Genomic DNA, 13,127 nt, shown 5'->3' with positions numbered 1-13,127 from the left:
ATGGTATTAAACTGACACTGTATATAGTTGGTATTAAAACTGACCTGTATAATAGTTGGTAATTGACTGACCTGTAATATAGTCATCGGTATTGGAACTGAGCCTTGTAATAATAGTATGGTATGAACTGACCTTGTATATAGTATCGGTATTGACTGACGCCTGTAATAGTATGGTATTGAACTGAACCCTGTATATAGTATGGTAATTAAACTGACCCTGTATATAGTATGGTATGAACTGACCTGTATGTAGTATAGTATTGAACTTGACCTTGTATATAGTATGGTACTGATGACTGTAAATAGTATGGTATTGAACTGACGCCTGTATATAGTATGGTATTGAACTGACCCTTTGTGTATGGTATTGAACTGACCATGTATTAGATGGTACTGAACATGACACTGTATATAGTATGGTATTGAACTGACCCTGTAATTATAGTATGGTATTGAACTGAGCCTGTATATAGTATGGTAAATTAAATTGAACCCTGTATAATAGTATGGTATTAACAAGACCCCGTATATGAAATGGTATTGGAACTGACCAGTTATATAGTATGGTAATTAACTGACGTGTATAAGTGAGGGAAAAAGTATTTTGGATCCCTGCTGAATTTTGTACGTTTACACCACTGACAAAGAATTGATCAGTCTATACTTTTAATGGTAGGTTTATTTGAACAGTGAGAAGACAGAATAACACAAAAATATCCAGAAAAGCATGTCAAAAATGTTATTTAGAATTGATTTGCATTTTAATGAGCGAATAAGTATTTGACCCTCTCAATAGAAGATTTCTGGCTCCCGGCTGGTCTTTCATACCAGGTAAGAGCTCGAGATTTAGGAGCACACTGTTAACGGGAGTGCTCCTAATTTCAGTTTGTTACCTGTTAAAGACACCTGTCAAGAAGAATCAATCAATCAGATTCCAAACTCTGCCACCAGGCAAAGACAAAGAGCTCTCCAAGGATGTCAGGGGACAAGATTGTAGATCTACACAAGGCTGGAATGGGCTACAAGACCAATTGCAGCAGCTTGGTGAGAAGGTGACAACAGTTGGTGCGATTATTCGCAATGGCAGAAACACAAAAATAACTGTCAAACTCCCTCGGCCTGGGACTCATGGCAAGATCTCACCTCGTGGAGTTTGCAATGATCATGAGAAGGGAGGACAAGCCCAGAAACTAACCAGGGGATCTTGTCAATGATCTCAAGGCAGCTGGGACCTAGTCACCAGAAAACATGTACACACTACGCGTGAAGGACTGGAAATCCTGCAGCGTGCCGCAAGGTCCCCTGCTCAAGAAGCACATATACATGCATCTGAAGTTTGCCAATGCACATCTGAATTGATTCAAGAGGAAACTGGGTGGGAACGTGTTATACTATATACAGGGTCAGTTCAATACCATACTATATACAGGGTCAGTTCAATACCATACTATATACAGGGTCAGTTCAATACCATACTATATACAGGGTCAGTTCAYTACCATKCTATATACAGGGTCAGTTCAATACCATACCATATAAAGGGTCCAACCAGCCAGTCAAAATCCTCTGAATGGTACAGCTGTATAACGTAAGGATTTGAGGGCCCATACCAAACTTTTTCAACCACCTGAGGGGTAAGAGGCACTGTCACGCCTGTATGTGTGTGTTTGGACCATTTTAAGTCTTTAGTGATTTGGACACCAAGATACTTGAAGCTCTCGACCTACTCAACTGCGGCCTCGTCGATGTGGATGGCGACGTGCTCCAATCTGGTTTTCGTGCCCACCACAACACTTAGACAGCCTTAGTTAAAGASGTAAATGATCTTAGAACCATTACAGATGCCAAACAMCTCTCTGTCCTTGTACTCTTAGATTTAAGTGCTGCATTTGACACTGTTCACCATAATGTCCTATTGGACAGACTGTAGAGGTGGGTTGGCCTCRCCAGTCCAGACCTATTTAACCGGGTTTGTAACAGTTTTTTCTCACACTTGTTCCCGCTGCCTGTATACATTTTCAAGGATGCCTTTGCACATTCTAAAGATATTAAATTAATGTAACCTATAGTTAACTGGTGCTGAACAATAAGATCTGTGGAGGAAAACTATGGACTGTAAAATGTAAGGGACTTCCTATGGAAAAACACAAGACATTAAAGTATATATCAATGATGTCGTTCTTGCTGCGGGTGATTCCCTGATCCACTTCTACGCTGACGACACCATTCTGTATACATTTGGCCCTTCTTTGGACACTGTGTTAACTAACCTCCAAACGACCTTCAATGCCATACAACACTCCTTCCGTAGCCTCCAACTGCTCTTAAACGCTAGTAAAACCAAATGCATGCTTTTCAACCGATTGCTGCCGGCACCTGCCCGCCCGACTAGCATCACTACCTTGGACGGTTCTGACCTAGAATATGTGGACAACTACAAATACCTAGGTGTCTGGCTAGACTGTAAACTCTCCTTCCAGACTCATATTTAACATCTCCAATCCAAAATCAAATCTAGAATCAGCTTTCTATTTCGCAACAAAGCCTACGCCGCCAAACTTACCCTCGTAAAACTGACTATCCTACCGATCCTCAACTTCGGCAATGTCATCTACAAAATAGCTTCCAATACTCTACTCAGCAAACGTTGAATGCAGGTCTATCAGTGCTCCCGAGTGTCCGTTTTGTTAGCCAAAGCCCCTTTACACACCCACTACAGCGATCGGTTAGCTGCTCAGATAGCTGATGTTTAAAGTTAGTGAGGGAAATGTTAAGTCTCCAGCTTCAGCGATTTCTGCAATTCTGTTTCCATCACTGGCAGCAGAGAACTGTAAGGAAAGGCGGCCAAAGGAGGTGTTAGCTTTGGGGATGACCAGTGAGATATACCTGCTGGAGCGTGTCTACGGTGGGGTGTGTTATCGTGACCAGTGAGCTGAGATAAGGCGGAGCTTTACCTAGCATAGATTTATAGATGACCTGGAGCCAGTGGGTCTGGGGACGAATATGTAGCGAGGGCCAGCCGACTATAGCATACAGGACGAGTAGTACTGTATAGTCCCATCTGTAAATACCCAGCCCAATCTACTACCTCATCCCCATATTGTTTTTATTTACTTCTCTGCTCCTTTTGCACACCAGTATCTCTACTTGCACATCATCATCTGCTCATCTATCACTCCGGGTTAATCTACTAAATGTAATTCCTTCGCTACTATGGCCTATTATTGCCTTACCTCCTCATGCCATTTGCACACACTGTATATAGACTTTCTTTTTTTCTATTGTGTTATTGACTGTACGCTTGTTAATTCCATGTGTAACTCTGTGTTGTTGCTGTGTCGCACTGCTTTGCTTTATCTTTGCCAGGTCGCAGTTGTAAATGAGAACTTGTTCTCAACTGCCTACCTGGTTAAATAAAGGTGAAATGAAATAAAAAAAGAGCCTATAGAAAGGCTTGAAAGCCTTGCGCTCCTTGGCTGTTCCTTTTAATGTACATTCAAATGGAAATGATTTAGAAGAGTACATGAGTGTGAACTGTGTTTGTCCGTTGTGAGATTCAAACACGTCACACTAGATTATCACACTAGAGTTTGTGTTATACGTCCACCTCGACCAACCACCCTGCTTCACTTCTGCCGTCAGTAACCATCTGCTTATGTGACCATACCAAACGTAACTTATACTAATTTGAGTGTTCTGGATTAATGTTGACTAAGTTACATCTAGTCTAGTAATGTAACCTAACAGAAACATATCATACTATATGAATGGAGTGGCACAGATTTAAGTAAACTGTAATATGTTTTGCTTGGGTTATTAGAACTCTCTGTTTCACGTGTCTACACATCAGCCAGGCTTGAATCCTCAACAAAATTACCCCACAGTTCACTCTCATGTTATCTGATTCTGAGCTCACTATGCAACAGTTGTGTGCAGCGATGCAGTTGAACAGGTTCTTGTTCCAAGGAATAGAAAAGAATAAGGAAGTAGTGTGATCACATCACAATAGTTTGATCACAGAACACTAGTACATTTATCAGACTGCAGTGCCTCAATAGGACCGATTCAACCAGGTAAATGGATCAGCTAGTTGTCTTTTGAAATGTGTTATACTATGTTATCCATTGTTATTGTAGAATTAATGCTACAGTATTGCTTTCCTGGTTACAAGTTATGTTAGTCTTTCTCTTTATGATGAATGTAATTGTCTTCAGGAATGAAGGTGACTCAACTAGACTGTCTGTGTGTGACTCTTCTACATCTCCTACACACAGCAGGCTCTGGTACAGTAGAATACACATTTAATCTCTCACTGCCTTCAATACCTCTGTGTGTGTGATTAATATGATCTCATTGTGTCTTTAGTCACTATTGTGGTCTTAAGGGTTCTACACAGTCTAATCAAACGTAGTCACTATTGTGGTCTTAAGGGTTCTACACAGTCTAATCAAACGGAGCCGACGGAGGTCCTTTTGCTTCTCTGTCTAGATAGTTCTACTACTATTGTCTGTCGGCTCCATTGTGTAAACTGTGGAGATCCCTTTAGGATGCATGGCCTAAGGTGATTTAATCTCCTAGTCTCCTTTCCTTCATCTGCACTGATGTGTGTGTGATTCATATTAATATGATCGTATTGTGTCTTTAGTTGCTTGTGTAGTGTTAAGGTGCATAACCTAAGATGGATTAGTATTACTATATATACCACCGTGTAAAGTAGTATAGTACTACTATATATACTACAGTGTATAGTACTACTATATATACTACAGTGTATAGTACTACTGTATACACTACAGTGTCTAGTACTACTATATATACACTACAGTGTCTAGTACTACTATATATACACTACAGTGTCTAGTACTACTATATATACTACAGTGTATAGTAGTATAGTACCACTATATATACTACAGTGTATTTTAGATCAGTGCAGATGACAGAGGAGAACACTATAAACTATTGAAACTGTTAATCTGTCTTTTATCTTCAGAGAGGTTTGAGGTTCTTGGTCCAACTGATCCCATTGTTGCTGTAGCTGGTGATGACATTATTCTGCCCTGTTACCTCAAACCCAACATCAGTGCTGAGGACATGACAGTGGACTGGCTGAACCTGGACTTCACAGACGGTCGTGTCTATCGTTACCAAAACCACAGAATAATACGAGATGATCAGATTCCCTCCTATAGAGGAAGAACATCACTGTTTGAAGAGGAACTGTGGAGGGGAAACACCTCTTTGAAACTGACCAGGGTACAAGGCACTGATGAGGGACATTACAAATGTTTTATTAAGGCAAAGAGCTGGTATGATGATTTCACTATTCAAGTCCTCGTTAAAGGTGAAGTTTATTTTCATGTTAATGTAATAATCTAACTACAGTACAATGACATCACCTCTTTCCTTCATATTACTGAATACAGTATGTGTCTATTTGATCACAGCCTGTCACCAGTTAACATCCAGTCAATCTGTGTATCTGTAGCTGTAGGATCCAAGCCAGTGGTGTCTATTGAGGGACACAGAGAGGGAGGGATGGGTTTGCTGTGTGAATCAGAAGGCTGGCACCCTSAGCCTGAGCTGGTGTGGCTGGACAGTAAAGGAGTCCATCTCTCTGCTGGTCCTCCTGAGACACACAGAGACTTCAAGGGATTCTACAGAGTCAAACAACATGTCATTGTCCAGGAGACTGACACCAACCGCTTTACCTGCAGAGTCCAACAGAGCCGGCTCAATGAGAAGATGGAGACAGAGGTTCACCTCCCTAGTGAGTAACAACATAATATTATGTAGACATTAAACACTGGAGATATTGATGTGTTAATGTCCAGTATGTGTTTTAACCAAAGGCTTTGAGTTAACAATACAAAAGAATAGTGTTTATTATGAAACACTCCACTGCTGTGTGGTGTATTAGTACAACCTGTTGTGATGTGTGTAGTATTAGTACCAACCCTGTTGTTGATGTGTAATGGTGTGTGGAGTAAGTACAAACCCTCTGTTGATGTGTAATGATGTGTGGTAGTATTAGTACCAAACCCTGGTGTTGATGTGTTGTGGTTAGTATTAGTACCAAAACCCGTTGTTGATGTGTAATGATGTGTGGTTAGTATTAGTACCAAACCCTGGTGTTGATTGTGTGTGGTGTATTAGTACCAAACCCTGTTGTATTGATGTGTAACTGGATGTGTGTGGTTAGTATTAGTACCAAACCCTGTTGGTCGATGTGTAATGATGGTGTGGTAGTATTAGTACCAAACCCTGTTGTCGATGTGGTGTAATGATGTGTGGTAGTATTAGTACCAAACCCTCTTGTTGATGGTATGATTGTGGTAGTATTAGTACCAAACCCTGTTGTTGATGTGTGTGGTAGTATTAGTACCAAACCCTGTTGTTGATTGTGTAATTGATGTGTGGTATTATTAGTACCAAACCCTGTGTTGATGTGTAGTGATGTGTGGTAGTATTAGTACCAAACCCTGTTGTCGATGTGTAATGATGTGTGGTAGTATAGTACCAAACCCTGTTGTTGATGTGTGGTAGTATTAGTACACAAACCCTGTTGTTGATGTGTAATGATGTGTGGGTAGTATTAGTACCAAACCCTGTTGTTGATGTGTAATGATGTTGTGTGTTGTATTAGGACCAAACCCTGTTTGTTGATGTGAATGAATGTGTGTGGTTAGATTAGTATCAAACCTGTTGTCGATGTGTAATGTATGGTGGTGTATTAGTACCAAAACCTGATGTTGATGTGTAATGATGTGTGGTAGTATTATTGTACCAAACCCTGTGTGTTGATGTGTGTGTAGTTTAGTACCAAACCCCTGTTGTTGATGTGTAATGAATGTGTTGGTAGTATTAGTACCAAACCTTGTTGTTGATGTGTAATGATGTGTGGTAGTTTTAGTACCAAACCCTGGGGTTGGTGTGTGTGGTAGATTAGTACCAAACCCCGTTGTTGATGTGTAATGATTGGTGTGGTAGTATTAGTACCAAACCCTGTATTGATGTGTGGTAATATTAGTACCAAACGCTGGTGTGATGTAATGATGTGTGTGTGCCAGTATTAGTAGCCAAACCCGTTGTTGATGTGTAATGATGTGTGGTAGTATTAGACCAAACCCTCTTGTTGTGTATTAATGATGTGTTGGTAGTATTTAGTACCAAACCCTGTTGTTGATGTGTAATGATGTGTGGTAGTATTCAGTACCAAACACTGCTGTTGATGTGTAATGACGTGTGGTAGTATAGTACCAAACCCTTGTTGTTGATGTGTAATGATGTGTGTGGTAGTAGTAGTACAAAACACTTGTTATGTGTAATGCATGGTGTGGTAGATTAGTACCAAACACTTGTTGTTTGATGCTGTAATGATGTGTGTGCGGTATGTATTATTACTAAACCGCTGTTGTTGATGTGTAATGATGTGTTGTGTAGTATTAGTACCAAACCCTGTTGTATGTGTAATGATGTGTGTGTAGTATCAGTACTAAACCCTGTTGTTGATGTTTAATGATGTGTGGTAGTAGTTACCAAACCCTGTTGTTGATGTGTAATGGGGTGTGTGGTAGTATTAGTACCAACCCTGTTGATGATGTGGTAATGTGTGTGTGGTAGTATTAGTACTAAACCCTGTTGTTGAGTGTAACAGATGTGTGGTAGTATTAGTACCAAACCCTGTGGTTGAGTGTGTGGTAGTATTAGTAACCAACCCTGTTGTTGATGGTGTGGTATAGTTAGTACCAAACCTGTTGTTGATGTTGTAATGATGTGTGTGTAGTATTAGTACCAAACCTGTTGTTGATGTGTAATGAGTGTTGTGGTAGTATTAGTAGCTAAACCCTGTTGTTGATGTGTAATGATGTGGTAGTATTAGTACCAAAACCTCTTGTTGATGTAATGATTGTGTGGTAGTATTAGTACCAAACCCTGTTGTTGATGTGTAATGGTGTGTGTAGTATTAGTACCAAACCCTGTTGTTGATGTGTAATGATGTGTGTGGTAGTATTAGTACTAAACCCTGTTGTTGATGTGTAATGATTGTGTGGTAGTATTAGTTCACAAACCCTGGTGTTGATGGTAATGTGTGTGTGGTAGTATTAGTACTAAACCCTGTGTTGATGTGTGTAATGATGTGTGTGGTAGTATTAGTACCAAACCCTGTTGTTGATGTGTGTGGTAGTATTAGTACCAAACCCTGTTGTTTGATTTTAATGATGTGTTGTAGTATTAGTACCAAACCCTGTTGTTGAGTGTGTAATGATTGTGTTGGTATATTCGTACTAAACCCTGTTGTTGATGTGTAATGATGTGGGGTAGTTATTAGTACCAAACCCTTTGTTGATTGTGAGATATGTGTGTGTAGTTTAGTACCAAACCCTGTGTTGGATGTGTAATGGTGTGTGGTAGTATTAGTACCAAACCCTGTTGTTTGATGTGTTAATGATGATGGGGGAGTATTAGTACTAACCCTGTTGTTGATGTGTAATGTGTGTGTAGTATTAGCTACCAAACCCTGTTGTTGAGGTATGGTGTGTGGTAGTATTAGTACTAAACCCTGTTGTGATGTGTAATGATGTGGTGTGAGTTATTAGTACCAAACCCTGTGTGTTGATGTGTGTGGTAGTATTAGTACCAAACCCTGTTGTTGATGTGTAATGATGTGTGTGTAGTATTAGTACCAAACCCTGTTGTTTGATGTGGTGTGTTTAGGTGAGTTATTTTGATACAACCCCATTGAGAATGGCCTTCATTGTGTCATGCTGTCTGGAGCCGTCATTCTGATTGGTTAGCTCTGGCTATCTACTGCATATGTAATAAGGAAAGGTAATTGAGAGATGATATGAATGTTTCATTGTTAAAAATAAATGTTCAATGTTTTTTTCAACCTCAACACATCACAGTGGTTGTATTCTATGGATACAGGATAATATACTACACCTGCAGGTGATTAACATGTTAACACTGATGACTGATTTCAATCTGCAGGTTTAACATGTTAACACTGATGACTGATTTTTAACATGTTAACACTGATGACTGATTTAATCTGCAGGTGATTAACATGTTGACACCGATGACTGATTTTAACCTGCAGTGGTTAACATGGTTAAACACTGAGACTGATTTTAACCATCAGGTGATTAACATGTTGACATCTGATGACTGATTTTAACCTGGCAGGTGATTAACATGTTAACACTGATGACTGATTTTAACCTGCAGGTGATAACATGTTAACACGATGACTGATTTTAACATCAGGTGATTACATGTTGACACTGATGACTGATTTTAACCTGCAGTGATTAACATGTGACACTGATGACTGATTTTAATCTGCAGGTGGATTAACATGTTAACACTGTGACTGATTTTAATCTGCGGTGTGATAATAGATTCAACTCAAACTGCACGGCGGGGTAAGTAGTGGTTTATTGTCCATAACCCAGATTACACACATGACTGTAAAGATTCACTATGCAGGACTACAGCTGTCTAATTAACATGTTAATGATTTCTCATTGTCTTCCATCTCCACCTCTCACCCACTTCTTTACAGATGACCAGACACAAAGGAGGGGAGGTAGTAGTGTTTCGAATCATCAATTACAATTATGTCAACATTTTATTTTTATTTTGTAGCACAAGTCTCTGATACTCCTGGATTACTGATGGACCAGTCCATTAAATGTTGATGTTCTAGAACAGGATGTGTTGAGGCTGTAGAGGACCACAGACTAAGAGAGGTAGTCTCTGATTACACCTGGGATCACTGATGGACCGTCACATATGTTGATGTTTTAGAACAAGTGCTTGAGCTGTTAGAGGACCACTAGACTAGAGAGAGTAGTCTCTGATACACCTGGATCACTGATGGACCAGTCACTTAATGTTGAGGTCTAGAAACAGGTGTTGAGACTGTAAGGACCACTAGACTAGAGAGAGTAGTCTCTGATACACCTCGGATGTTCACTGATGGACCAGTCACATAATGTTGAGTTCTAGAACAGATGTGTAGACTGTAGAGGACCACTAACTAGAGAGAGGTAGCGTCTGATACACTGGATCATGATGGACCAGTCACATTTAAGAGATGAAATTGAGAAGTGGTGTTAAGGGTAGAATATTTTTATTGTAGAAGTTGTCTCACAGAGGTATTGCTGGCTCATGGAACTTAATTAGATATTTGTGACGTTAGAAAGTGATTATGAGAACAAGAGTTCCAGAGAGGGACCACATTCTTTCTAGTGTTCATGTCGTAGATAGTTCTCACTGTCTTCCCATCTACTCTACATGTTTACAGATGTCATCAGGAAAGGAGAGAGGTAAAGTCGTGTCTTCAGAATCATCACAGCTAGATTTATGTAAACACTACATTTTTTGAGCACAAAGGAACAACTCGGTCGTTCTACATTCATTCTTGGACTTGATAAATGAATTTTATAATCAATTGTTCTTGAAGAATATAACTGATACATGAAAGAGCTTAGTTGAACTGTTTACCCCATGCAGAACCCAAATAATAACCTTGTTTTATCTCAATGCTTGTAAAACAAAGGAAATGTAAACAAACACTATGTGGCCTCAAAAACATGTTAACAAGTTATAATGGTTGATACAGTATCATGTATGTCAGTTCCTCTGCATCCATAGCTCTGTCTGATTGAATTTGAGAGTGATGTTATTCGGGCAGCCCCTCCCTCAGCTTTTTACCAAAAACAACAGTGGCGGGGGGACACTTTTGTATTGGATTATGGCCAACTTCTGATTGGCCCCAGTGTTCCTGATGTTTGAACAGTGGTATGAGACAAGGGTCCGGATTAATGAGGAGCATTTAGAACAGCAGCACACGTTATAAAGACTTTAAAGGTATTTAAGCTTTGGTCAACATGTTGCAGTGTTTACCATGAATGTGATCGTCTGTGAATGACCGGTGGAAAATGCTTTATAAAGTATTTTGTCAGCTGTGAAGACCTCTGGTTATACTGCACATTGGATTGAATCCCAACCAAGTAAGTCCCAGAGAGAGACTACTCTTCTAGGGTTCATGTTAATGATGTTCTCACTGTCTTCCATCTACTCTACATATTACAATGTCATCAGGAAGGAGAGAGGTAAGTCGTGTCTTTCAGATCATCACAGCTAGATTTATGTAACACATACATTTCCTGAGCACAAGGACAAGTCGGTTCGTTGCCTACATTCATTCTTGACTTTAAAATGAATTTTATATATCATTGATTCTTGAAAGAATATAACTTATACATGATTTAAAGGCTTAGTTTAACTATGTACCCCCATCAGAACTCCAAAATATCTAACCTTGTATTTATCTCAAGTGTTATCACTCAGTTATGAACCAAGAAGGAGAGAGAAAGTCGGTCTGTCAGATCATCACTTTGGGCTAGATTTATTAAAACTAGGTTATGTTTTCGTTTGTTACACAAATTTGGAATCGGCCGGTAGTGCATCATCCATTGTTTTGTTATAATTAATTTTCTACCCTAATTCTTGAAGAATATAACTTATTAATGATTAAAGAGCTGTTTAACTATACCCATCGAACCCAAAATATAACCTATGTTTTATCTCAATGCTGTAAAACAAAGTAAATGTAAAAAGACACTATGTGGCCTCAAAACTCATGTTAAAACTATAATGTTGATACAGTATCATTGGTATGTCAGGCCTTGCATTCCAAGCTCTGTCTATGAATTTGAGGTGATGTTACTTCTTCAGCCCCTCCCTCAGCTTTTTACCACAAGCAACAGTTGCGGGACCACCTTTTGTTTATTGGAATATGGCCAACTTCTGAATGGCCCCAGGTGTTCTGATGTTGGAACAGTGGTATAGACTAAGGTCCGGGATTCAATTCAACGGTGCATTAGACACACAGCACACTATAACAGACGTAATTGGGTGATTTTACATTGAGTCAACATGGCAGTGTTACCAATGAATTGGTGATCTCTGTGATGCAGGTGGATCTTTTAAAAAGTATTTGTGAGCTTGCTGAAGAGCCCTGTGGGTATTACCTGGCACATTTGGATTGAATTCCGATCCGGACCGACGAGGAGTCCCAGGGAGTAGAAGGTACATTTCTATGAGTTCGCATGTCTTTGATGTTTCTCACTGTCTCTCCATCTACTATCTAGCGTAGTTTACTCAGAATAGACCTCCTGAGAGCAGCGAATAGTTAGAGTATCCTGTCTTCCAATACGATTCACTTACTACCCACATCATAAACCACGAAAAGTAAAATTTCTTTAATCTTAACCAATTTAAAGTAGAAAACACTTTTAAGAAGGTAATTCTGAGCTCATTGAAGATGCTCCTTCTGCATGTTAGAAACGATTGATATGAGACAAAGAAGTCCCAGAGAGAGGGAAGTACATCTACTTTGAGTGTTCATGTTAATTGATGTTCTCACTGTCTTGCCATCTACTCTACATATTTATAGGTCACCCTTGAACCCAGATTGGTAAGTAGTGTCTTCAGATCACACTTTGATAATATTTATTAGAACCACTAGATGATGTCAACCAAGTAGATTTTTAAATTGAACTACAGTCAGATCATTTTGATTTTGCTATTAGATGAAGCACAGGATAGTTAACGAATCTGTTCTATAAATAAAAAACATATCTGACTATTGTATTCCAGTTAAACTTTGCTGTGCTTTAAATTAGTGAAAGCGCAGTGAGGACATTGGGTGCCAACAAAACAAAAAATCATAACAGTTGTTTTTTGGTTTGTTCCACTGGAAATTTGGTTGTGCTCTTTTACGATGGTTTTAAAGCATAGTTGAAGAAACAACGGGAAATGTAAAGTAACTTCATTGCTGTCTGTTGAGTGGGGTGAGATATACTGTAGGTTTATCTGTAGGTGTAATCTCACCGTTGATCAAGCGTTGCTCAACCTAATATTAACCTTGTTATTCAAACATTGGAAATGACGTAGTGTGCAGAGGGGTAGTGTTCGGTGATGACACCTGGGATTCACTGATGACCGGAGTCACGGATTAATTGCTGTTCTAGAACAGGATTGTGAGGGCGTAGAGGACCACTAGACTGAGAGAGGTGAGGTCTTCTGATACATCTTTCTATCTGATGGACC

General features: G+C 39.5%; 1 protein-coding gene across 1 annotated transcript in view; it reads left to right on the top strand.

Moving 5' to 3' along the window:
- The first annotated feature begins 3,888 nt into the window (after positions 1-3,888).
- LOC112072322 (butyrophilin subfamily 1 member A1-like) overlaps positions 3,889-13,127 on the top strand; it is a 31,033-nt gene continuing 21,794 nt past the window's right edge. The window contains exons 1-4 of the mRNA XM_070439745.1: positions 3,889-4,075; positions 4,217-4,285; positions 4,996-5,346; positions 5,491-5,772. Of these exons, the coding sequence (XP_070295846.1) occupies positions 4,219-4,285; positions 4,996-5,346; positions 5,491-5,772 (700 nt within the window). The 5' untranslated portion in view covers positions 3,889-4,075; positions 4,217-4,218. The remainder of the gene's footprint in view (positions 4,076-4,216; positions 4,286-4,995; positions 5,347-5,490; positions 5,773-13,127) is intronic.

The sequence above is a fragment of the Salvelinus sp. IW2-2015 genome, unplaced genomic scaffold, assembly GCF_002910315.2.
Source record: "Salvelinus sp. IW2-2015 unplaced genomic scaffold, ASM291031v2 Un_scaffold1890, whole genome shotgun sequence".
NCBI lineage: Eukaryota > Metazoa > Chordata > Actinopteri > Salmoniformes > Salmonidae > Salvelinus > Salvelinus sp. IW2-2015.
Note: the sequence above shows the minus strand (reverse complement) of the source record. Positions and strands in the feature narration are given on the sequence as shown.